The following is a 27583-nucleotide window of genomic DNA, read 5'->3' on the forward strand; positions in this document are numbered from 1 at the left end:
AATTGATGTCGGATTTATCACAGCAGCTTTTACACTTGGGAAATAGGCTAGCCAACTTTAAAGTTATGACATGGTTATGTGCAAAAATAGCGGAAATTTAATTTTTTAAAATATTGGCTTATTTTTTAACATGTCCATTATTATTTGAGCTTTTGCAAAAAGGATCATATTTCTTATTCACTGTAATGTTAGAAAATGATCAAAATTACTAGACCTTTTTTCTGTTTTTTACGGAATGAATCGTATTTCAGCTCCAAGTCAAATCAAAAGCAGACAACTGAAATTTTCACGAAAAATTGCAATCTGACGACGACAGGGACTGAGCCTGGGCATATAAATCGACAGGGGGGGACTCAGTAAACTGTCCATATCTTTCTTAAAACTGAACATTTCTTGATGAAACTTTGTAAGACATTTTGTATTGGATCATGTTTTACAATATCACTGTAAGATTGGAAAATGATATACGAAACATTCATCTATAATAGAGCTAAAACATGACTTTCGTCGGAAGTCATCACAGGTATTGAAAATGGCCACAGATCTGTTGTAAATGAGGTAGAAAGACGTTTTCGTGCAAAAATAAGCGTGAAATTTGATTTTTTTTTTAAATTTTGGCCTCTTTTTTTTTTTTAACAGGTGTGCCCATTTTTATCTGAGCTTTTTGGCCAAAAAGGATCATTTTTATCTCTGTAATGTTAGAGAATGATCAAAATTACTAGACCTTATTTCTGTTTTTTTTACGGAATGAATCGTATTTCAGCTTCCAAGTCAAATCAAAAGCAGACAACTGAAATTTTCACGAAAAATTGCAATCTGACGACGACAGGGACTGAGCCTGGGCATATAAATCGACAGGGGGTGACCTCAGTAAACTGTCCATATCTTTCTTAAAACTGAACATTTCTTGATGAAACTTTGTAAGACATTTGATATTGGATCATGTTTTACAATATCACTGTAAAATTGGAAAATGATATACGAAACATTCATCTATAGGTCAGAGACCACCAATTCAAAAAAGTACAGGGAACTTACTGGGAATGAGGTAAGTGTATACCTGGGAATAAGGTAACGTCTGTGCGTTCTGATTGGTCAGTCATGTAAACAAACCCAGGAAGTGATTATTTTTTCAAAATTCATATTTTTTTCACTGCATTTACAGTATTTTATTATACATTTTGACAAAATTTGCTACATTTTATGTGTATTGAAAAAAAGTTTTATCAAACAAATTTCTCCCGCCATGTCAATGATGTAAACAGGGGGTCGTCTCATTCACACGAAAATTACTTAAATAAAGTATCACTATTCATATGTTTTTCGTCCGATATTTTGGTAGAACTAAGATAGTTCTTGAAAAAACTTTTAATTAGATATACATGTTTCGATGTATGGAAGGCCGTACACGCCATAATGTTACAATGTAAGTCTATGGGAAAACAATTGGTGGTCTCTAACCTAAAAGCACTCCACTCAAAAATTTAATTGATGTCGGATTTATCGCAGCAGCTTTTACACTTGGGAAATAGGCTAGCCAACTTTAAAGTTATGACATGGTTATAGTGCAGAACACAATGGGAAACAGTTTAATATTTAAAAAGGTATTTATACTATGTCAGAAATTGACTATTACAACAACAGGAAACAAGTATTTGCTGTCTTTACACTGTTCTGTTTTCAGAAAGTATGTCACCACAAGCTCGTTTCGAAGAGCACTTTGCCGCTTTGAAAGTTGCTGACGAAACCATAGACATGCTTGACCTGACGCCGGCCATTTCTGAGGAACCGTAACCGGAAATAAATCGTCCACCAGTACAGATTGTTTGGCGGAACGCGATACTGATGGGGTCGTTACATCTTGCTGCGCTGTATGGACTGTATCTCATACCAAATGCGAAGATATCAACATTTGTTTGGGGTAGGCATTCTCCATCAAAGTTTGGTATTTACACAGACAGAAAAGCAATTGAAACCTTACCTATTAAAACGTGAGTTGTATAAAAAGAAAATGGGCCCAGACATGGAAGGAAATTAACCGTCTTTTCTTTCATATACAAAAATGATATACGAATTTCTTCAACGCTTGTCTGTGCAGCTCCCCAATGCAGCCATGTGAGATCTCATTTGTTTCATTTTTCCCCAGATATAAAAGACTTTTTAGTCAAAGCTTTCTTGAATATTCAACTTTTTGAATTTATATGAACTATATTTACTTCCCATGTAAAGTTACAGTCAGTTGGATAGCGAAAACTACATGTTTTGTCGCCAGCTTGTAAGATAGTTTTAGGTCAAGGCGAACAAGGCATTATATATGGTGCATTTATATACATTTCCAAAATCTGGAACACGGCTAGCGCAGAAAAATGGTTTGAAATATCACAGGATTTACCAGCGAACAACAAATTCATGTATCGATTTGAAAACAGCGGTTCCATTCAACTGAGAACTCTAAAGAAATTTCATCTGCATTTACATGTATTTTGACGCAAAATCAATTCCTGTAAATGTCCTTACCGCTTAGTTGACACATACACTATTATAGCTCCAGTAATTGAAATATTTATGGTTAGAAACTCCCAAATGCTTTTACCACTTAGTATAGTAGAAACCATTCAATACTATCTGTCTTAAGTTCTTTCATTTTCTTTACAGCATATTTTCTGTACATTATTGGGGGACTTGGTATTACGGCAGGTGCTCACAGACTATGGGCTCACAGGTCGTACAGGGCGCGGCTGCCAATGAGGATCGTTCTAGCCGTATTCAACTCTTTGGCTTTCCAGGTATGAACGAATATCCCAGACTGTAGGGGTAGCGTTACTGCGTCTAATGCAGAGTTATATTGAAGGATAATCCTCATACTTTATAAGCAAGTATGTAACTCCCACATGTAGTGGAGAGACATGTTGATTTAGAGCTCTCTGTCTGTCTGTCTACCTGTCATAAAGTTTGTGCACACAACTGCTACTACACCATTAGGCGGATTTACACAAAACTTTCAAAAAGTGATAATTGCCAAGCCTAGTTATACATGTCGTTCTCCGTTTCGGTGATTTTCAGCGGAGTTATGGTCCTTGATTTGTCATATTTTACCTTGTCCGCGCAACTGCTCCAATACCACTAGGAGGAATTACACCAAACTTCTCAAATGTGATTATTGCCATGCCTAGTTATGCATATCGTCGGTATGTTCTGGTTCGGTAGTTTTCAGTAGTTAACTTATGGCAATTTATTCATCAAATTTTATGATGTTTTGGCCACTTCTGTTATATGATAAGGCAGATTTCCACCAAACCCATGCCATGAATATCCTACCACTTTAGATTTCATACAGTTTGCTGGGTTTTAGTGATGAATATAGCCAGTCTATCCCTCTGATCCATGACATTCCGTGCAAAGCATGGTTGCAAATTCATTCCGTGCAAAGCATAATTGTAAATTATCTAAATACATGTACACTGCTCACTTGCGTACAAATTAAACCAACTATCAGACAAATCGAGTCTGCAATATTTACTATTTGTTTTGTCCTCATTGCTTCTGAGGGATCTATTTTTCAGATTTTGTTAGGGCCTAATATATTATGTTGTTATTAAGTGATTAAGTATATATCACATGATATCTATTTCAAGAAAAAAAATAAATAAAAACAAAAACATTAGATAATTTTAGGATTTTATTTAATGATAACATCCTTACATCATTTAAAGATGTTTCAGCAAATAACCTTTTTATTTACACTACAGTATGTTCTTTGATTTTAATGCCGACCGTAACTTTGTAAATTCTTGTCCGGGCTGTAATTCTGTCATCCATGAAGGAATTTTGAAATAGTTTGGCATAAATATATTAACCTTTATGAGACGACGTTTCATGTGTAACACTCAGACCCCTTTCTACAATGTCAAGGTCACACTTAGAAGTCAAACAGTCTGTTTTGTGTCCGGATCGTAACTTTACCATTCATCAAGAGGTTTGAACCCTAGCTCCAAGGTCAAGGTGTTAACAGGGTTATTTTTGTGTCCGATCCATATTTCTGCTATCCATGGAGAGATTTTGAAATATCTTGGCATAAATGGTAACTATAATCAGACAATGTGTCACGCGCAAGACCCAGATCCCTTGCTCAAAGGTCAGTGTCATATTTAGAAGTCATATCATAATAGGTCTTTACGTGTCCGATATATAACTCTGTTATCCATGAGGGGGTTTTGAAACAACTTGGCATAAATGTTTACCATAAGGAGGCAATGTGTTACGCGCAAGACCCAGACCCCTAGCTCCAAGATCAAGTTTACACTTAGAAGTCAAGTGAAAGGTTAAGAGGGTCTGTTTCATATCCGATTCGTAACTCTGTCATTAATGATGTTACAATCTAAATATTTTAAGATTTTGTACCAATTGCAAATTAGCTCAGTGGTAAAGCATACAGTCCATGTTAAACAGATCTTTTACCGTGTGGGTTCGAATCTCACCATTGACATTATTTTTTTTTCTCGTAAACATTTAGATTCCTTCATGAACTATGTGACAACACAACAGAGAAGTATCATAAGCCGATATGGCAGATCAGAAAAGTTTGCCATTATATCAAAGATGATATTGACTAAATACATGCATTTAAGCCATGCAAATAATAAACATACTGTTGTTTTATATAAAGGCATACATACAAATACAAACCATCAAAGAAAGAAACAAAAATATGGGAAATGAAAATGAAAACATTAAAAATATTCCCCGATAACGAGAAAACGTGTCGTGCATAACAACCAGACCGCTAGCTCCACGATCGCTGTCACATTTAGAGGTTAACGGTTTACATGGTGTGTTTCTTGTCAGTTTCTTGTCAGTTCCAGACCTATACCGTCGGTGAAGACATTTTAAAATTACATGGCATAAACGTTCCCTATATTAAAATAAGGTGTCAGACGCAAGTCCAAAATCTCTAGTTTCAAAGTCAAAGTCAAACTTAGATTAAAAAGATAACATTTATGTTTCTTGTCCAGTCAATAACTCTGCCATCATCAAACATTACTTGTCACAATTTTCCCTATGATGAGTTAGTGTGTCATGTTCAAGACCCAGACCCTAGCTCTAACGTCAAGGTTACCTTCGGAGAAATTTTTTCTCTTGTCGAAAAATTAGTCATAACTTAACTATTCTGGCATATTTTGCGCATCGAACTGTAGCATTCTTGGACAAACCTCGGGGGCGTTTGTCACTAATAGTGCCATCTCTTGTTTGAGCTTCAATTCTAACTTTGAGAGTTACATATATTTGTACTTATCACTTTAAAATGTCAAGGTCAGTAGTGGCTATTGTCATGTTACCTTAAAGACACACCACCACTAACTAACTGTAACCTTTTGTATTTCCTTAATGCTGTCTGACTAAAGTACATCTCCTATTACGCTATACTTCGGATCTGAAGACGTGCTATTGATAGCCTCGTTCTGACGACCATTCCGTTAGCCAGGCAGAAGGCTTACTTACAACATTCTGTAAGAATAAAAAATCTGTAAGCGACTGGTCCCGAATTCGAGTCCCTGACAGCCTACACATTTTTACTTACTTACATTTTGTAAGAATAAAAAATCTATATTTAGACTGGGTTTTTTGATAGTTACATTTTTATGACGTAAAGTGTCAGCCGGTTAGCTCTGTCGGTAAACCGTTAGCTCTGTCGGTAGAGCACTTGCTCTGTAAGCGACTGGTCCTGAATTCGAGTCCCTGACAACCTACACATTTTTTTCTTAATCTTTGACATTCGAACAAGTCGTCTGATTGGTTAACATAAAAAAAATAGAATTGCGAAAATAAAAATAGCAATTCTGGAAATCAAAAATATACAGAACACGATTAAGAATGGGTCCTTCTCGGATCTTGGTTTAGAAGATCAAGTACTTCAGTCAGATTGTTCCATAATTGTAATTATACATTTTTGTATGGAGAAATGAGAAATAACAAGTGTCTAATTACAGTATGACAGTAACAGATATAAGGCTAAGACAATGTAATACTAAATATATTATTCAATTAATGTAGTAGTATGCACGGTACTTCATGTATTAAGGTGAGTTTAGATCACACTTTGTTTCTATATACAGTGTAAGATAGTTATTATTCTACTTTTTATAAAACTATACTGAGAAGAGAATGACTGAGTAAGTTTGCAGATGAAGTTATGAAAACCGGACTGAGCTTGTCCACCTGTCATCTTGTAGAATAGTTGTATGATACCAGTATTACCAGAATTATTTGCACAAAGTTCATGTGGGAGGAAAAGTAGACCACTAGGTATTGGTGGGTCTTTAACTCTTCTAACTTGTTAAATACCGATGGATAAAAATAAATGCTAGAGCTTACAATTAACGGTCAATGCAATACGTTAATGTTACACACCGATAGCCACACGAAAACTATATGCAGATATAGATTTGCCACAGTTCTCTACTGCGAAAATCTAAAGTGGTAATTTTGACTGGGAATTCACGGCATGCTTACAGTAGTTATCAGTGCCAAGTCTTATTATGCATATTATCGACATGTTCCGGTTCAGTGATTTTCTGGGGGAGTTATGGCCGCTTATTTGTCAAAGTTTATAATAATTTTGCAACTTCTGTTACACCATTGGGCAGATTTCCGCCAAACCTTACAGTAGTTATCAGTGCCAAGTCTTATTATGCATATTATCGACGTGTTCCGGTTCAGTGATTTTCTGGGGAGTTATGGCCGCTTATTAGTCAAAGTCTATTATTTAAGGTAGCAAGGTACACTTAGATGCGAAAATTTTGGGCACGGACGGTCTTACATGTAGCGCGTCGCAATATTGCACTTCCCCTATGAGCAAAATTTGGGTGGCTATTTTATAAATTGCGTGCATGTTTTGTGCTTTTAATTAATGGCAAGATCGGGATTCTCATACAAGAATAAAGAAAGCTATCAAAGCGAAAGGTTTACATCATCCATGAAAAATAGCGTGCCAAAATCATCAATGTTGCACCTTTTGAACAGTCTACAATGATCCCGCTGCAAGAACACTGTCCAATTTTATTGCATTTCTTAATTTAATAGTCCTTACTGAACGTCAGGACATAAACGGAATGGGGGCCCATCCAGCTCGTTTTTTCGGAAAATAACGAAAATGTTCCTGAGTATCAATCAACAAGCACAGAACCCTTCCGTGAATTGAATTTTTCCGCGAAATGGTGTCTCATTGATCATACAAAGCTACCAGCAGTTAGTTTTCCAACTGACATCAGAATTTTACATGTATCGGCTGTATAAATTTTCTAAAGAATTAATAATCATTATCTCTCACCTTAATTTACAGTCATCCAAAATCACGATGTTCTCTTTATAACAAATATTGACGGGGGCCAAAATTCGAAAGTGTACCCTGCTACCTTAATATTTTTGCAACTTCTGTTACTCCATTGAGTAGATTTCCGCCAAACAGAACAGGAGTTATCAGTGCCATGTCTAGTTATGCATATCATCGACATGTTCTGGTTCAGTGATTTTTAGATACTATTAGGCCGAATTTCAACAAACCTCGAGTGATTAGTGTGAAGTGTAGTTATGTATATCACCGTCATGTTGTGATAAAATGATTTTCAGCGGAGTCATGACTTGATTTGTGAAATTATTTTATATCTGTGCTACTACTCCTGTACCACTGGTTGGAATTCAACCAAACTTCACGAGAGTTACCACTGCCAAGCATAGTACATATTAGTGCCAAGCCTTATCGTTGAAATGTTTATGGTTCAATGGGTTTACTTTAACTGGGAATGGACATACATTTTTTGTATTTAATTGAGAATTAGTTTCAAGAAAGAGACAAACCTGCACTTTGACGATAGGCCTACAGTAACTTCCGAACTGCAAATGAAATTAATAGAATTAATAGACTACCTACTGACACTAAGAGTTAAGGGAACTTGAATATTTCATGTATTCTTGGAAAGAAAATATATTTCAATCTTAAAAGAAATGGATTTGGAAACTGTGATAATTACTGTACAGTAGTTAATCCAAGTTCAGGAAAAATAGGTAAAAACATCCAGTACAATTTATAAACAGATGTTTTAAAACATTTGCAGAATGACGTCATAGAATGGGCAAGAGATCATAGGGTTCATCACAAATTCTCGGAAACGAATGCCGATCCCCATAATGCAAAACGCGGGTTCTTCTTCGCTCACGTGGGATGGTTACTAGTAAGAAAACACCCGGATGTAAATAGGAAAGGGAAACTCCTTGGCGTGTCTGATCTGATGAAAGATCCCGTTCTCCGTTTTCAGCGGAGGTAAGCTTCATGTAATACTGTAATGTAAAAACTTTTAATAAGGTAGCGTTGATCTCTGCCATTGTGAGAAAGTTACAGATCCCTCGAGGCTGGTAGCATCATAAACCGCCAGATAATGCCAGGAGTTCAGTACTCGTAGGATAACTAGGTGAATAATGCTACAAATTAAGCGTTTATATTGTCGTGATACTGATTGTTCTCAGGTCTCTTATATCAGTTAAGGCCGAATTTCTTTTCAGATTGCACAATGATAGATGATTTAAGTAATTTCACTTTACCATTGCCTTTGTGGGTTCAAGCCCAGTAAGGTACAAGCTTCTACAGATGTACACCTTTTCTTGGAATTGTGACTGGAAAGACATATTGGGTCTTCATCCAACATTAAATCTGGAAAGTCGTAATATGGCCGAAAATATGTCGGCGTTACTTAAATCCAGCAAAACAAACTAAAATCAACTTCTTTATTTCATTTCTTATATCTTAACAACGAAACTGTTGAAACTGTTGCAATCAAGAATTTTTGTGAGTTCGATATTTTTGCTTTACTTTTCAGATTTTACCTACCATCTGTGATAGTGCTGTGTTTTCTCATCCCAACGATTGTACCAGTGTTTTGTTGGAGTGAATCAGTTATCAACGCGTATTTCATATGTGCCACATTAAGGTATATAGTCACACTAAATTTCACATGGCTTGTTAACAGTCTTGCTCACATGTGGGGTATGAGACCGTACGATGTAAATATCAACCCAGCAGAGAATGTTTTCGTCGCCATGGTCAGCGCGGGAGAGGGATTCCATAATTACCACCATACTTTTCCACAAGACTATTCAACGTCAGAATTTGGATGGTGTCTGAACATCACAAAATTCTTTATAGACACGTGTGCTGTCTTCGGTCTATCGTGCGACCGGAAAACCATTCCAGAAGAAATAGTTGAGCAGAGACGGCGGCGAACTGGAGATACGCGTGTAGTTACTGCGGAGCTGAAACAGGAATAAATGTTGAGAACGACTATGGTGCTAGCTCTTTCTGAAACAGAATGGAAACTTTTATTCTTTTAGCATTTGCTTTGTAGGCTTTTTTAATCATATATTTTTATGCGGTTGAGTAACCCGTCGTCATTAGTCAGTTCTAGAATGCTGTTCGGAATAAATCAATCAAATGATGGACTAGAGGGACACAACCTTATAAAGCTCATAGCAGAATTTGGTAACTACAAGCTTGGACTAATACCTAGACTGACTTAAAGTTAGAACATTGCAGACGATTTGAGACATTTGTGTTCCTTGCTTGTCAAATGCATATTTTTCAATTCATTGTATCTTTGATTGGTGTTTTGACTTCTTATATGCTTTTTCTAGCTCATCTGAGCACAATGTTTATCACCTAATGCCCGTCTTCCGGTATCCTTCGTCCACCTAATAAAGGCTTTCAATGAACTCCACCTAAACCACTTGCCTAGTTTCAACCAAACTTCTCAGAAAAGTTCTTTGATGGTCGTCGAAGAAATCCATTCCATGGCAGAATTTTGGTAGCCGTGGCAATAGAAGAGAGTTTAAAAAATTCTTCTTGTCCAGTATCGAAATAATGTCACACAAATGTTTAGTGGGATCGAGTTCTTATAATGCTAAAATAGAAAACTACTCGCGATTCGTGAAAAAAAAATTACCGCTTGGGGACATGGTCACTTTAGTGGAAACTTTGTAATTGTTGGCTAGGTTTTGAAATAAATTCACATACATGAGTACGTTAGTAGAGGGTCACTAATAAACAATTCCTTGAAATGCTTTCAAAATCAAATTAATTAAATGTTGTTTGTTAATTTTTCTACATTAATCTTGGTAGAGGGTAACCCATGGAATGATTTCGGAATAAAACAAACGGTTTATAAGAGTTTTCTATTTTTAGCTCTGGTGGCCATGTTTTACTGATACAAGCTTGATAGACAGTCACCCACGAAATATTTCTATAGAATGGTTTTACAGTTTGGCTAGCAGGTTTCTGACATATTGGAAAAAGTGACCTTGTGGATTTTGATGTAGCGATCATGTACTTTTACGTATAAGAATGGTTGAACAATATTGTTATAATGTCCAAAAATTGTATGACATTTTGTTAACATGCCGTTTTATCTTGTCGACATAATGTTACATGCTGTAGGAATATAATCATATCTTGTCAATGGAGAATCCATTGATTTTGCGAAACTGCCGTTTTATCTTGCCGACATGATGTTACATGATGTAGGAATATAATCATATCTTGTTAATAGGGAATCCATTGATTTTGCGAAACTGCCGTTTTATCTTGTCGACATGATGTTAATTGATGTAGGAATATAATCATATCTTGTCAATGGGGAATCCATTGATTTTGCGAAACTGCCGTTTTATCTTGTCGACATGATGTTACATGATGTAGGAATATAATCATATCTTGTCAATAGGGAATCCATTGATTTTGCGAAACTGACGTTATATCTTGTCAGCAAGACGTTATATATTGTAAAAATATAACCATACCTTTTCTAGGCCTACATAAAGTTATATCGAGATTCTGTAGGACAACATGACGATATATAACTCAGCAACTCGTCAAAAAATAAGACTACAAGTTGTGAAAATCTGGTCATGACGTTAAAAAAGAACTCAACTTGTCGTCTAAAACTAAGACGACATGTATTATAGAACTTGCCAAGATGTTAAAAATTATGTCTACTTGTCGTATTAATTATTGCATGGGCTTTTTGTTAAAAGAAAATCAGAATTTTACGAATATTTGTGACGTATCATAAAACTATTCACTTTCTTTAAAAGTCCTATATTTCTTAAGCTATTTGCATGTTAGAAACACATACTATTTATCAAAATACAATATTCACATTTTTGTTCAAGAGGCTTTGTTTCATTCACATGATATCTACAAGTGAAGTGAAAGTAAAACTCCCAGAATTCTGGCGCAAAAATTGGCTCATTGCAGTTTACTGATGTTAGCTTCTAACATAATGTAATGTTGCATGTAACATTTTCAAGGGCGTACTATTAGGATGTAAACTATAAAATTGTTTTCAAATTATTAACTAAAAAATAATTTCTTTTCAGTAATAAAGCCTGATCGGGCAATAAAACCTTGATTGGACCGCTAAGCTGGATCTTGCCATGTTACAAGGCTGTTTAATGTATACAGCAGTGAGTCAGTCTTACAATTGTTGTTGATCAGATGGTAGGGATCGCTGACTGGCGTAAATCTGCCGGGGACTATGTATTGCCATGCAGTATTCCAATAACTTTTTTTGAGTGTCAATATGTCAAATGTCAAGGTTGTTGAGGTCTGAAAATTTAAATCATTTCCATACATGATGCAGTAACTTGAGAATCATCTGAAAAGGTTTACTGTAGAACATTTAAACTTAATAGATGCGTCAGTCTCAGTCATCGTGAAACCTCCCAGGCCTGAGCTGGACATCCCGACCAACTTCCATTGCCCCGGACACAGATATTATGAAATTTGAGAAAAAAGAAACATGGGCAACTTGTAACTGTATTTATGATGGCCTATGGGTAATGACTGTCACTATTTATCGTAAAAATACGGGAACCATCCGGGGATCTGAGCTTCAGTCTATAATTCCAAATTGTGAGCCATCTCGCGGCAGAAATAAACCACCATACGTAAGGGAATAAAATTCCAGAGTCCGACCGAATACGACACGCATTGCCTAATTAAATACTGTTCCATCTAGATGAGTAAAATTGAATAGATTGATCAGTGAAAGTAAAGTATAACGGAAATAAAACACATGCAAATTTGACAACTTGTAAACAATTTCAAGGCATGTTCTCCAATTTTTAGTCGGTCACTGCGGTCCGACGAAAAAGCAACCTCCGTCGGGTGCGTCCGTCGGTCAGGCCGTCGGTCCGACGAGGTCTGGATTTGACTGAAGTCTTGGTCTGTAGATGATCCCTGTTCATATTAAAGTCTGTGTACCAATACTCGTACAATATATACAGGGGGAGGAAGTGGGGTGACATACAATTTTACCTCAAAAAATCTTTGCAATTTCTATTACCTAAAGCATATATATATATATTAATTAAAAAATAAATTACACTTTAATAAGTTCAGTCACTGAGGCCACAAACCATGGCGCAGTATAATTAACTAATGTCGAAAAGATTACATTATGTAGATATGTCGGATAAAATTTAGTAGTAAAGCTGTATTAATTATGTAGACAATACATCTTAATAAATCCCGACATACCGTGTTATTTCACACTTAGTCGACATAAATACTCGTACATAAACAAATCATCCGGGTGTACCATATACGTTTCCATATATACGTTTCCATACGAAATGACTAAGATATCACATGTCTACTAAAGTACGGAAGCGCACTATAAGTGCAAAGCGGTAATTACTTTTTTTATTCATGCGAAATTGTGGTATACTTACTTTCTACTCGGAAATTCGGAATATCGACTTTGTATTAAGACTTCTCATCCTCAAAAATTGAACGTCCGTCCGTCTGTCAGACGACGAAAAGGTTTATGAATAAATTTAGTTATAGCTACTTCTCTTTAAAGACATTTTACTACCTCTTTTAAAAGATGATACACATGCAGAGTTTCAAACAAGGGTCAGAGCGTAACATGCATGTATCTAATCAACAATGCAAAAACATTCCAGATATCGTCAAAATAACGAAACATGCTAAATTCGAACTTGAATGATCTGCCTTCACCTCTAGTGATATCCCAGGTACCCGATCATGTTGGCTACACGTCCATGTAGGGTATGCTATATCTCGGGTTGAAAACCTTTCAGGCTTATTCATTATGGTAAAGGAGATCTTTTTTAAAATGTGAACACTGACAGGTCACCAGTTATGGTATCCAGATCAGAACACATACATAAAAGTCCATAGATTAATAGATGGTAGTTACTTAACCGAAATTCCGAGTAGCGTAAGTATAGGATATCAAGATTTTGCGTTGACAAATAAGACCCACCCGGCATTAATGATCTTCCGTACACAGTGAGAAGTTAGTTAATGTAGTAAAACAGATGATCTTTTATTTTATATTTTCGCAAAAAAGAAAAGAAAAAGAAAAACAATAAAAGAAATAAAGTAAAACTCACACGTCACTGCCACCGTACCACCTTTGTGAGGGTAGTTAGAGCTAGTGTGTTTACATAATTTTTTGGTATATTTTGTATAACATTAGAATGTTTACCTAGTGATGTTTAGATCGAAGTCGCCATATGACCTATAATTGTGTCGGTGCGACGTTAAACAACAACAACAACAAGGCAGTCTGAAAGACAGCTAAATCCCCCGCCACTGTTATGGATGGTGAAAGGGTAAACCTTTGACCTTTAGCTGTGACCTTGACCTTGAACTGATATGGCTGACTCATGAATTCTGCACAACATCTTGATGAGGTGATCATTTGACCCAAAATTCATGAAAATCCTTCAAGGGGTTTAGGAGACACAAACTGGAAGGCTCAAACCTTTGACCCTAAGCCGTGACCTTGACCTTGTGCCAGCATGGCTGACTCGTAAGTTCTGCACATCGTTTTGATAAGGTGATCATTTGACCCAAGTTTCATGAAAATCCTTCAAGGGGTTTAGGAGATACAGAGCTAAAACCTTTGATCTTGAGCTGTGACCTTGACCTTGAGTTGACATGGCTGACTAATGAACCCTTGATGAGGTGATGATTTGACCCGAGTTTGATGAACATCTTTCAAGGGGTTTAGGAGATACAGAGTGGACACAAAATGGAAGGCTTAAACCTTTGACCCTAAGCTATGACCTTGACCTTGAGCCAGCATGGCTGACTCGTAAGTTCTGCACATCGTTTTGATAAGGTGATCGTTTGACCCAAGTTTTATAAAATTCCTTGAAGGGGTTTAGGAGATACAGAGCGGACACGAAATGGAAGGCTCAAACCTTTGACCTTGAGTTGTGACCTTGACCTTGAGCCGGTATGACTGGCTCGTGAGTTCTGCACATCGCCTTGATGAGGTGATTATTTGACCCAAGTTTGATGAAAATCCTTCAAGGGGTTTAGGAGATATAGAGCGGACACAAAATAGAAGGCTCAAACCTTTGACTTTCAGTTGTGACCTTGACCTTGAGCCGGCATGGCTGACTCATGAGTTCTGCACATCGTCATGATGAGGTGATCATTTTGACCTAAGTTTTATAAAATTCCTTCAAGGGGTTTAGGAGATATAGAGCGGACACAAAATGGAGGCTCAAACTTTTGACCTTGAGTTGTGACCTTGACCTTGAGCCGGCATGGCTGAGTCATGGGTTCTGCACATCGTCTTGATGAGGTGATCATTTGACCCAAGTTTCATGAAAATCCTTAAAGGGGTTTAGGAGATATGGAGCGGACACGAGTGTTACGGACAGACGGACGGAATGACGGAAGGATGGAAAGACGGACGGAGACCATTCCTATAACCCCCCACCATTTGTGGCGGTGGATTAAAAAATAGATCTACGTATTATTTTTACGTTTAGACTTTGACACTGATTCAAGTTGTTGATCAAACCAAGAGTGCAAAGTCGATCTAAAACTGCTGCAATAACAGTGATGATGCGCCTTCAAAGTCCAAGTACTGTGGCGGATCAAGAATTTACAATCGGTATTTCTGGGGTAGATTCGAAGGACATGCCCTCAGAAAATGTTTGCAAGTGCACCTCATATGGTGCAGTCTGATGTTTATTTCCAAGTCATAAATTTTCAAAAAGATGAATTACCCACCACTTCAACAATAATAGAATCTACAACATTACTGATATAAAGAGAGTAAAAAAATTTGACACGTATGTTTGACAAATACATGCTCACCGGATTTTAATGAAGGCGTGCCATCCCCTCTCCATGGATCCGCCGTTGAAGTGATTTCAGCATGTATTTACATCAACCCAACATCACGTCGAGTGCAATTTCTATAAATAGCAAAACATCGGTTTTCCCGTCGATCGATACCGCATGATGTTGTAGCGCGTTCGGTCAAAGGTCAAGCAATCGTATCATATAAATACATAACACGTGTTTTTTTTCATTCATTACAAAACGGATTTAAAGAAAGGTAAGGAAGTTACTTTATTTATAAAATATTTTTATTTTATTTCAGATGGAATAATAAAGGAAATAAATATCCGTGTTAACAAACTTTATGTTCTTTTTGTATATAGTGTAGTACTGACTATTATTTTCTACATGCGCGAGTGAAAACTTTCTCACTTTTACAAAATCATGTTTAGAGAAAATAATTGAAATACGATAGCAAAATTTGTTTTATTTTTTCTACGATATATGAGATCAGAGTGTATCGAACAACAAAATAAGTAAATAGATACAGAAATAGATCGGGACGAAGAACAACCAGGTGAACTGTATCACAGTATAATTTATTTTATATACATATTTTGACGCAATTTTGGGATATAAACAGTTGAACTGTTATCCGGTCTCCACTACAGCAGAAATTCTCTAAATGAATATTGACTCTCAAATTGCAGGTACCTAACATGCACATCTGGCTGCCGGATATTTTTAAATGGGGTCCACTCTATGAGAACCCCTTTTGACAAATCCTATTTTTTTCGCATGTAGTATTTATAAAAGCTAAAGATTACATCTTATTATATAATAGAGAAGAATGTTCAGCGATTCACCCACCTGCCCATCTGTCTGGTCTAAAGTTATTCAACAGTCTACCAGGGTATTAACGTTCAGTTAAACTGATGGCAACAAACACTTCGGCAAAATATAGAAAACAGTTATTTTTGTAAACTTTATTTTTTTTTAAAACAATCTTTGGTAATAGCATTTACATTTTTTTTCAAATGAAAAGCATTGTATAGAGATGCCTTACATTGACTCGAGATGCTATTGTTTGCTGAGAAAATACATCTAGCTTATCTGTTCAACAGAACCTGATGCTCCCTTTATTGTATGATGGTGTACGCAATTAAATATACTGTACGGACACGAAGTACATTACATACACGTATATTACACTATACGTATATAACTTTTGTAATATTTGTGATATATTTAAAAAAATCATTAAATATGGAGTATTCCAAATCACCATACGTTTTTATTTTCAATTTGTTTATACTTTTGCACCACTCGTTACTGTTCACTAGTGGCTAGTGCTTTCCCCATTCTTCGGAAAATGTCTTGAACTCATGTCAGTAGCTAGGACATAGTGCAGTTAATTAACAAGAAAATACTGTGTTATATGGGGATAACGCATGTTTTTTCGTGTTATAACATCTGCAGAATCCTGGGGGATCCTGGGGGAATGGTTGGTGCCCGAGCCTGGTAGGGCAAGGGTACTACCGAGGGATTTTGAAGACGTTATAATACGAAATGAAAATGAATATTTTATCCCTGAACATCATAAAATTTCCATGAAATGCGCGGGGATGTCTGCCATTTCCTTTTGAATTATCCGTTTTGGGACCGTAATACGCTTACGTTATACCACGAAATGCGCATATATATAAAAAAGTTTTTTAACAGCACGTGAGCGCGATATTCTCTCCGTTAACACACGTTTTCCCTCCTGTTATCTCCCCTCCCCTCCCCCCGAAAAGTGACGAGAACGGCAGTGTTATGCTAGAATATCCATTTAACTGCAAGATTTTTGTTTATTTTTATTTCCGCGTCATTAAATTTTTTAATGAGTTCAACTTTATGCGTATATGTATATGTACCACAAGTTTATAAAAATGAAGAAGTATTGATCGATATATAAGGGAATCATTTCATTATGTTATTTGAATTTATGATTTGATTTCTTTTACAATTTTAGATTAAAAAATCACCTACTTTAAACCCCGCTTTTGAATTTAACACTGTTAGAATGGATTCATTTATAAAAGGTTGTCAAAAATTAGGAAATAACACGTTTTTAGCGTTTGAAGCATATTCGAACTTGACTAAAGTTGAACGATATTTTTGTAAAAATACTAATTCCTCTAGATTTTTTCCTAAAATCATTAATTAAAACTATGTACTTTGCTGTAGATTGCAAAAATGTCACCACGTGCTGGATTTGATGAGAAAGGTGCTTCGTTTGAAGGTGACACACCAGTTGACAGCCTCGGTCTGGCACCAACCATATCTGAGGACCCGGAACCGGAAACAAACCGACCGCCAGTACAGATAGTTTGGAGAAATGTTATTTTGATGACAGCGCTTCATATTGCGGCTGTATATGGACTGTATATCGTTCCTCAGGCTAAACTTGCAACCGTAGTTTGGAGTAAGTGTCTCGCCTCAAAATAATTTTACAGAAATGTAACTGTCTGACGAATAGTGAAGTTTGCACATAATGGGACGCATATATTCAATGTCATTTGCCTTGGCTTTACTATAATGCACCAGATATTTCTCCTGAACTCTATATGCCTTATATGTTTCTCTTGCACTTACATGATGATTTTATTTCAGCATTGATTCTCTACTGGTTAAGTGGAATAGGGATAACTGCTGGTGCTCACAGACTCTGGTCACACAGATCATACAAGGCAAAGCTACCATTGAGGGTCATTCTCGCTCTGTTAAACTCAATGGCTTTCCAGGTAACTTAAATTTAGTATACACATCTCACTAACCAAAGCTGCGGTATCACTAGTCAGCAGATCAAGACCATTTTAAACAAGAGCTGTCAAAACCGCCTCGGTAGCCTAGTGGTAGAGCGTCCGCTTCGTGTGCGGGAGGTCGTGGGTTCGATCCCCGGTCGCGTCATACCAAAGACGTAAAAAATGGTACTAGCAGCTTCCTCGCTTGGCGCTCAGCATTAAGGGGTTTGTGCTAGGAATGGTCAGCCCGGTGTCAGTATAATGTGACTGGGTGGGGTAACATGCCACGTGTCTACTGCGTGATATTCCAGTGAGGCAGCACTATAAAGTTGGGCATTGTGCTTACTGCTACAAGTAGACACCGTCGTTTATATGACTGAAAAATTGTTGAAAAAGATGTTAAACCCGAACACACACACACACACACACACGCACACACACACACACACACACAAGAGCTGTGTAAAGGGGCATCATTTAAAATTGCAAAACAAGGTTATGGAACCTGTACATTGCATATCAGCTCATGACAGTTGACAAGTTTGTGAAGTTTCAATCCATTCCCGTTTTGTGGGTACTGAGTTATCTGCTTACATACAAAAACTTAGCCAAAAATAGCTAAGTCGAAAAAGGGGCATAACTTTGTGAAAGACAAAAAACAAAGTAGAGTTATGGAACCTGTGCATTGCATGTCAAATTATGATTACATACAAAAACTTAGCCAAAAATAGCTAAGTCGAAAAAGGGGCATAACTTTGTGAAAGACAAAAACAAAGTAGAGTTATGGAACCTGTGCATTGCATGTCAAATTATGACAATGAACAAGTGTGCGAAATTTCAATCCATTCACATTAGTGGGTACTGAGATACCAGCTTACATACAAAAACTGCTAAGTCGTAAAAGGGGCATTCTAGCATAAAAACTGCTGTTCTTGTCACTTTTCGGGGGTGTTTTAACAGAGATTCTCGCGCTCACGTGCTGTTAAAAGACCTTTTTATATATGCGCGTTTCATGGCAAAGCGTAAACGCAAATTACGGCCCCAAAACGGATAAATCAAAAGGAAATGACGTCAGTGTGAAAAAAAAAACAACACAGACATTGCCATGCGTTTCATGGAAATTTAATGATGTTGAGGGATAATTTATTCATCAGTTTTTACGCGTTTATGCTAGAATAGCGTTAACGCATGTTTATTTCGTATTACAACATCTTAAGAATCCCTCGGAAAACGTTGATACCCTCGCCCTGCCGGGCTCGGGCACAAACCAATCCCTCAGGATTCTGTAGTTCTTATATCACGAAAAACATGCGTTATTACCACATAATTTTGTAAAAATACAAAATAGAGTTATGGAGTATGTGCACTGCATCATCGCAGTGAAAAAGTGTGTGAAGTTTCAGTCCATTTTCATTAGTGGATAGGCCTACTGAGATACCAGGTTACATATAAAACCTTAACCAAAAATTTCTCAGTCAAAAAAGGGGCATAATTTTGTAAAATAGCAAAATAGAATGAGTTATAGAATCTGTACAGTGTAAGTCAGTTTATCACCGTAAAAGGTGTGTGAAGTTTCCACCCATAAGTGGTTACTGAGATAACAGCTTACATACAAAAACTTTACCAAATCGGGACGCTGACGCATGGGTGAGTCCAATAACTCTACAGTACCTATTCTTTGACTAGTCGAGCTAAAAATAGATAAAGTATGAAAATATTAAAAATGAATATGTCGGTCATGCAAATGTTATTCCTTCCTACTTTTCGCAGAGGGAAGGGCAGGCAGCGAATCTATATACACGCATTTTCAAACTATTTATAGGCAATTTGCGGTTTCATGAACATCGTTACTTAAGATACTTTGTGGTTTCTTAAAGCGACATTTCATGGATTTGTTGCTATTTCATATATAAAAATATGAAATACCATAAACTAGTCATGCTATATATATTGTGGTGCCGAGACTTAAATTTTGACGAACTCGGTTGATAACTTGCAAAATATTAGCAGAAAAATACCAGGGTATCACTAATCTAGCTCAGTCTGGTCAGGATCCATGCTGTTCGCTAACAGTTTCTCTAATTACTATAGGCTTTGAAAGCGAACAGCATGGCATGGATCCTGACCAGACTGCGCGGATGCAAATCCACTATGTTGGTTTTCTCATTGCGCGGCTCATATAAACAATGATATTAGTATTTTTGAATCGTATGTCGCGTGCGCGAATTAACTAAGTAGGTGTTCCGAAAACACTGAACTACAAAGTAACATGATAAAATGCAGACCCAGCCTGACTAGAGTTATAAAATATCTTCTCAGATCAAGTTCAGTTTTGTTTCCTTATCATCTCTCAGTTAGTAACTTAGTATGTAAGTATTCAATACAAATAACACATCTTTTTCTTGAACCGATGTTATATCAATACTAGTACCAATTTAGATATTTTAGCTTTCATTACGGATACTATGAACAACATTTTATAATTATAATAAAACTGATTTCTGATCTGTTCGCTTTCACCTTGAGCTAAAATCATGTCAGAGCTAAAATCATACCTGGTTTAAACGTAAACTACGTTAAAAACTCTATATTGTTCCAGATTATTTGTAGATGACGCTACGCGAGAGATTTATAAATAGTTTCCCTGTGCAAGTTAGGTAAAGAGAGAGCTAGCATTGCTAGAACAGTAAGGAGTTTTGTGTTTATGTCTACACCTGTACCCCCACAGCAGGCAGGTGCTGCACAGCATGTAGGCGGACACTTATTCTCCCTGGGGCTGTATGTAGTCCAGTCACAAGTCTTGTTTACATTGCCACAACAATCATTTGGACAGTTGTTAACGTCCTCACCAGGATCACATATCAGGTTATAGCACGTGTCGGGAACATTATCTGCACGTGTATATTCATCTTTGCAATGGTCATTAAAACATGACGCGAAAAGCCGACAGAATCCTGGAAATTTATATATACGTCTTATATTACTCATACAAAGTCCAAAGGTTCTGTTCTGTCCAAGACATCCCCCACAGTGGTAGGCCCCTTTCTTGTTTCCATTTCCTGCTTTAGTGTCTGTACCACGTGATCCGCAGTATTTGTTAGTTGAACCCCCTTGATAGGTGTAGCCGTCGCAGTTATTCGGAGACTGGTTGTAGTTGTTACAGCAGACGTATGAATGTATTCTCGACACACCTCCCAAACTAAACGCCAAACATTGGCCTTCCGGTGCTTGATCCCCAGTCCTTCGTTCAACACGAAAAGTCGAAACGACATTCAGTGCACTTAAGAAGCTCAGGAAAACAAAAACACAGCAAAAATCCATAGTCATATTAGACTCTTCCACGCGTTTATAATACATATTAAAGTATGTATTCGCTAAGACAGATCAGTGCTACAGACTATAGTCATATCAGCACGGAGAACTGTTTTGTACCACCCTCAATTCTACGATATTTATAGAGAATCTCTCGCAGTGTAGAAAACTGATAAAAGTAAACTTTTTGTGTTGCTGCAGACGAGACTTAGTATAAATCTGTCAGACGTATAAATTAACTTCCTGGTAGCAACCTATTTTAAACTTTATGTAGCAAGGAATATTGACGTACGCAGCTGACATATGCAACAGAATACTGACAAATGCAACACAAAATAGTGACCTATGTAGCACAGAATAATGAGATATGCACCACGGAATACTGACATATGCAGCCGAAATATGCAACAGAATACTGACAAATGCAACACAAAATAGTGACTTATGTATCAAAGAATTATGACATATGCACCAGTCCACAGAATACTGACATGCAACAAAAAATACTGACATGCAGCAGCACAATATACTGACGTATGCAACACAGAATACTGACATGCAGCAGCACAAAATTCTGACATATGCAACACAGAACACTGACAAGCAGCGGCACAAAGTACTGAGATATGCACCATAGAATACTGACATGCAGCAGCACAAAATACTGACATATGCACCACAGTATACTGACATGCGCAGCAGCATAGAATACTGAGATATGCACCACAGCACAAAATACTGACATATGCACCACAGCATACTGATATGCAGAAGCATCAGAATGCTGACATATACATCATAGAATACTGCCATGCAGTAGCATAGAATACTGATATATGCACCACAGCATACTGACATGCAGCAGCATAGAATACTGACATATGCACCACAGCACAAAATACTGGCATATGCACCACAGCATACTGACATTCAGTAGCATAGAATACTGACATGCAGTAGCATAGAATATTCACATATGCACTACAGAAAACTGACATGCAGCAGCACAATTACTGACATATGCACCACAAAATACAGACATGCAGTAGCACAAAATACTGATGTATGCACCACAGAATACGGACATGCAGTAGCGTAGAAAACTGACATATGCACCACAGCATACTGACATGCAATAGCATAGAATACTGACATATGCACCACAGAATACGGACATGCAGTAGCACAGAATACTGACATATGCACCACAGAATACTGACATGCAGTAGCATAGAATACTGACAAATGCAGCACAGAATACTGACATGCAGTAGCATAGAATACTGTCATATGCAACACAGAATACTGACATGCAGTAGCATAGAATACTGACATATGCACCACAGAATACTGACATGCAGCAGCACAAAATACTGACATATGCATCACAAAATACTGACATGCAGTAGCAGAAAATACTGATGTATGCACCACAGAATACGGACATGCAGTAGCACTGAATACTGACATATGCACCACAGAATACTGACATGCAGTAGCATAGAATACTGACAAATGCAGCACAGAATACTGACATGCAGTAGCATAGAATACTGTCATATGCAACACAGAATACTGACATGCAGTAGCATAGAATACTGACATATGCACCACAAAATACTGACATGCAGCAGCACAAAATACTGACATATGCACCACAAAATACTGACATGCAGTAGCAGAAAATACTGATGTATGCACCACAGAATACGGACATGCAGTAGCATAGAATACTGACATATGCCCCACAGAATACTGACATGCAGTAGCATAGAATACTGACATATGCACCACAGAATACGGACATGCAGTAGCACTGAATACTGACAAATGCACCACAGAATACTGACATGCAGTAGCACAGAATACTGACATATGCACCACAGAGTAGAAACTTATGTATAGCAGCACAAAATACTGACGTATGCACCACAGAATACTGACATGCAGTAGCACAGAATACTGTCATATGCACCACAGAATACTGGCATGCAGTAGCATATAATACTGACGCATGCACCACAAAATACGGACATGTAGTAGTATAGAATACTGACATATGCACCACAGAATACTGACATGCAGTAGCACAGAATACTGACATATGCACCACAGAATACTGACATGCAGTTACACAGAATACTGGCATGCACCACAGAATACTGACATGCAGTAGCATAGAATACTGATGTATGTACCACAAAATACTGACATGCAGCAGCAGCACAAAATACTGACGTATGCAACACAGAATACTGACATGCAACAACACAAAATACTGACATATGCACCACAGCATACTGACATGCGCAGCAGCATAGAATACTGAGATATGCACCACAGCACAAAATACTGACATATGCATCACAGCATACTGATATGCAGTAGCATCAGAATGCTGACATATACATCATAGAATACTGCCATGCAGTAGCATAGAATACTGACATAATGCATCACAGCATACTGACATGCAGCAGCATAGAATACTGACATATGCACCACAGCACAAAATATTGGCATATGCGCCACAGTATACTGACATGCAGTAGCGTAGAATACTGACATGCAGTAGCATAGAATACTGACATATGCACCACAGCATACTGACATGCACTAGCATAGAAAACTGACATATGCACCATAGATTACTGACATGCAGTAGCATAGAATATTGACATATGCACTACAGAATACTGACATGAAGCATCACAAAATACTGACATATGCACCACAAAATACTGACATGCAGTAGCACAAAATACTGACGTATGCACCACAGAATACGGACATGCAGTAGCAAAGAATACTGACATATGCACCAGAGAATACTGACATGCAGTAGCAGAGGATACTGACATATACACCACTGAATACGGACATGCAGTAGCACAGAATACTGACAAATGCACCACAGAATACTGACATGTAGTAGTACAGAATACTGACATATGCACCACAGAATAGAGACTTATGTATGGCAGCACAAAATACTGACGTATGCACCACAGAATACTGACATGCAGTAGCACACAATACTGTCGTATGCACCACAGAATACTGACATGCAGTAGTATAGGATACTGACATATGCACCACAGAATACTGACATGCAGTAGGATAGAATACTGACACATGCACCAGAGAATACGGACATGTAGTAGTAAAGAATACTGACATATGCACCACAGAATACTGACATGCAGCAGAACAAAATACTGTCGTATGCACCACAGAATACTCACATGCAGTAGGTATGAATACTGACGCATGCACCACAGAATACTGACATGCACTAGGATAGAATACTGGCGCATGCACCACAGAATACGGACATGTAGTAGTATAGAATACTGACATATGCACCACAGAATACTGACATGCACCACAGAAAACTGACATGCAGTAGCATAGAATACTGACATATGCATCACAGATTATTGACATGCAGTAGCATTGAATACTGATGTATGCACCACAAAATACTGACATGCAGCTGCACCAAATACTGACATATGCAGCACAGAATACTGACATGCAGTAACATAGAATACTGACATATGCAGCACAGAATACTGACATGCAGTAGCATAGAATACTGACATATGCAACACAGAATACTGACATGCAGTAGCATAGAATACTGACATATGCACCACAGAATATGGACGTACAGTAGCATAGAATACAGACAAATGCACCATAGAATACGGACATGCAGTAACATGAATACTGACAAATGCAATACAGAATACTGACAATTCTTTGTCTCTATAATAACAGAATGACATCATTGAATGGGCTCGTGACCACAGAGTGCACCACAAATACTCGGAAACTGATGCAGATCCACATAATGCCAAGCGCGGGTTCTTCTTTTCCCATATCGGTTGGCTGCTTGTAAGGAAACACCCGGATGTGAAAAGGAAGGGGAAGCAACTCGACATCTCAGATCTTCTGGCTGACCCCGTCCTTCGTGTCCAACGAAAGTAAGTAGATTATACCTTATAGTAGCTGCACTTCTAGTTACCCAACTCCGTAAACAGAGTTAGGTTCATTTTGCTATAAATACAGAATATCACAAAAGGAAAGAGAGCATAACTCTGGCTCTACTGATTATTGAATTAATAACAAAAATTTAATCATTTCCAGGGCATAACATTTAAGATATTTCTATGATATTGGTATTAGTGATTCGCTTTATACATGGCGGATAATGTCCTGAAAACGTAACTTTAGAACTTTTTTAATGACTTTTAAAATCAGGGGTCTGGGAGCATCTGCCATTTAAAGTGCCTCGAGTTTTCTTTGTCGGAATGATTACATTTAGTTTGGTCTAAGTTTTTCTTTCGTAAGACTGTTTTACTGAAATGTTGCAATTATTTCGATATTTTGTTTCACATATAACCGTATTTGCCGGGATATCCAGTCTTCTGAAATGTTTCACATGGCCAAAATAATTTCACTGAAATGTCTCTTTAGTGGCCCTCTACAAATTTCCTTCAAACCATTATTCATTCCTTTACAAAAAGTCATTTCAAATGGCTGAACTAAAAATCTTCAAACTTTATATTCTCCTAATCGCTGGTTTGTTTTTGAAATAATTTATTATATATTAAATTCGTATGGATCATCCTGCAAGCTTTTACATTTTCTTTTGATTCTTCAAATATATGCCACCAAAACTAAAAGGAAAAAATCTTCAAACAACCAAACCAGTTGTTCAATTTTGAAATAATTTGACAGAAATTTGTCTTTGGTTTTGTGAAAAACATAGCCACCAGACACTTTTCTTTATATGTCTAAAGTGAAAACTTTAAAAAGCTCGTTTATCATATTTATACCTTTTGATATCATACGCGAATGGAAAAAGCCGTCTGTTAAACCATTTATATTGGAGATAATAATTATATTGTAGTCTGTCGACACTAAACTTAGTACTGTTTCAAAGCCTGTCAGTATGCGCTTCTGAACATTGAGCCTTCTGGAACCATTCAATGGACAATAAAACATAGTAATTTTGAGAGAATTAACTTGAAAGTGTCGTGCATGTAGAAACATACTATTTCCAAAGGGGAACAAATAAAGATATTTCAACAATCTGTTTCAGATTTTACCTGCCGTCAGTGGTGCTGCTATGTTTTGCCATTCCGTCGATGGTCCCTGTGTATTTTTGGGGAGAGAATCTCATCACTGCCTTTGTGTTATGTGGTCTGTTGAAGTACTGTGCTATATTGAATGCCACATGGTTTGTGAACAGTATAGCTCATCTTTGGGGTATGAGACCCTATGACGTTCGTATTAATCCAGCTGAAAATAGGATGGTCGCAACCGTTGCCATGGGTGAAGGTTTCCATAACTACCACCATACGTTTCCTCAGGATTATTCCACCGCCGAGTTCAAATGGTTTCTTAACTTTTCGACATTATTTATTGATATTTTTGCATTTTTCGGACTTGCATATGACAGGAAAACTATGCCTAAACCATTTATTGAGAAGCGAAGACAACGGACTGGTGATAAAAGTGCACTTGCTGGAAGAAAAATAAAATGATTTGAGTTATTATTCATATTTCTGTTAGGCATATATTGAGTCAACGTTCAGTTATAATTTTTGATTATTACGTCGTGTTGTGATGATTAAATATGTTTGCTCAGAAATGTTTTACTTCATTTTCTGAATACATGTACATATATATAGAAGGAAAAAGGGTATTCTTGTTATGCAAATAAGTATACAATAAGAAATAAAAGCCGTCAAGACAATGATAGTTATATCTTTAAAAATATAATTTTGTCATTATTACATATTACAGCATTCATTAACTGATCTCAGCTGGTAGAACTTAAAGGCATTATCTAGACAGACTTTTGAATGTAGAATTGTTCGTTATAGTTAAAAATACACGAAGAAAATGTAGAATTGCCTTTCTTTTATCTAATCCTTCAGAGCTCGTTGCTAAACAATACTTTTTTACTCGAACTGTGAAATCATTTAACTTGGGGCGGTAGGGGGTGGGGGGGGGTTTGAATTCGTTGTTTTGGGGATTTGGTTTCGTGGATTGACCTAACCAATAGATCCACGAAAATTAGTCCCGGACAAATATTAATGATATCACATTATTGAATCATGAGTGTGTTTAAAATCATTTCATTTTGATAACATTAAATAAAGGTACATTCTTTGATAAATTGTTCTCGTATACACACAACATGTGTATTAATGACATGTATTCTAATGCTCCACTCTCGTGATTCACCGAAAATTCTGACCCAACTGAAACATCAGGTCTGACGTTCCGCAGACACTTTGCTGTTTCTATATAT

General features: G+C 37.1%; 2 protein-coding genes across 5 annotated transcripts; both read left to right on the forward strand.

The window, feature by feature from the left end:
- Positions 1–284: 284 nt before the first annotated feature.
- Positions 285–9648, forward strand: LOC123564387 (acyl-CoA desaturase-like). Of its 3 annotated transcripts, XM_053537033.1 has the most exons (5): positions 290–1048; positions 1685–1921; positions 2656–2786; positions 8112–8317; positions 8871–9648. In XM_053537033.1, exons 2-5 carry the CDS (start codon positions 1846–1848, stop codon positions 9316–9318), a joined length of 861 nt encoding a protein of 286 aa, XP_053393008.1. In that variant the 5' UTR covers positions 290–1048; positions 1685–1845; the 3' UTR covers positions 9319–9648. The 3 variants fall into 3 exon arrangements, with proteins under 3 accessions (XP_053393009.1, XP_053393008.1, XP_045213868.2); XM_053537034.1 differs by lacking the exon at positions 2656–2786 and having other exon boundaries at positions 285–1048; XM_045357933.2 differs by lacking the exon at positions 290–1048 and having other exon boundaries at positions 1859–1991.
- Positions 9649–9799: 151 nt separating this feature from the next.
- Positions 9800–27022, forward strand: LOC123564388 (stearoyl-CoA desaturase 5-like). 2 transcript variants are annotated; one of them, XM_045357935.2, is made up of 5 exons: positions 9800–15434; positions 17387–17624; positions 17813–17943; positions 25039–25244; positions 26366–27022. In XM_045357935.2, the coding sequence occupies exons 2-5, from the start codon at positions 17396–17398 to the stop codon at positions 26808–26810; spliced, it is 1011 nt and encodes a 336-aa protein (XP_045213870.2). In that variant the 5' UTR covers positions 9800–15434; positions 17387–17395; the 3' UTR covers positions 26811–27022. The 2 variants fall into 2 exon arrangements, with proteins under 2 accessions (XP_045213870.2, XP_045213869.2); XM_045357934.2 differs by lacking the exon at positions 9800–15434 and having other exon boundaries at positions 15616–17624.
- The last annotated feature ends 561 nt before the right edge of the window (positions 27023–27583 follow it).

The sequence above is a fragment of the Mercenaria mercenaria genome, chromosome 2 (assembly GCF_021730395.1).
Source record: "Mercenaria mercenaria strain notata chromosome 2, MADL_Memer_1, whole genome shotgun sequence".
Classification (NCBI taxonomy): Eukaryota; Metazoa; Mollusca; class Bivalvia; order Venerida; family Veneridae; genus Mercenaria; species Mercenaria mercenaria.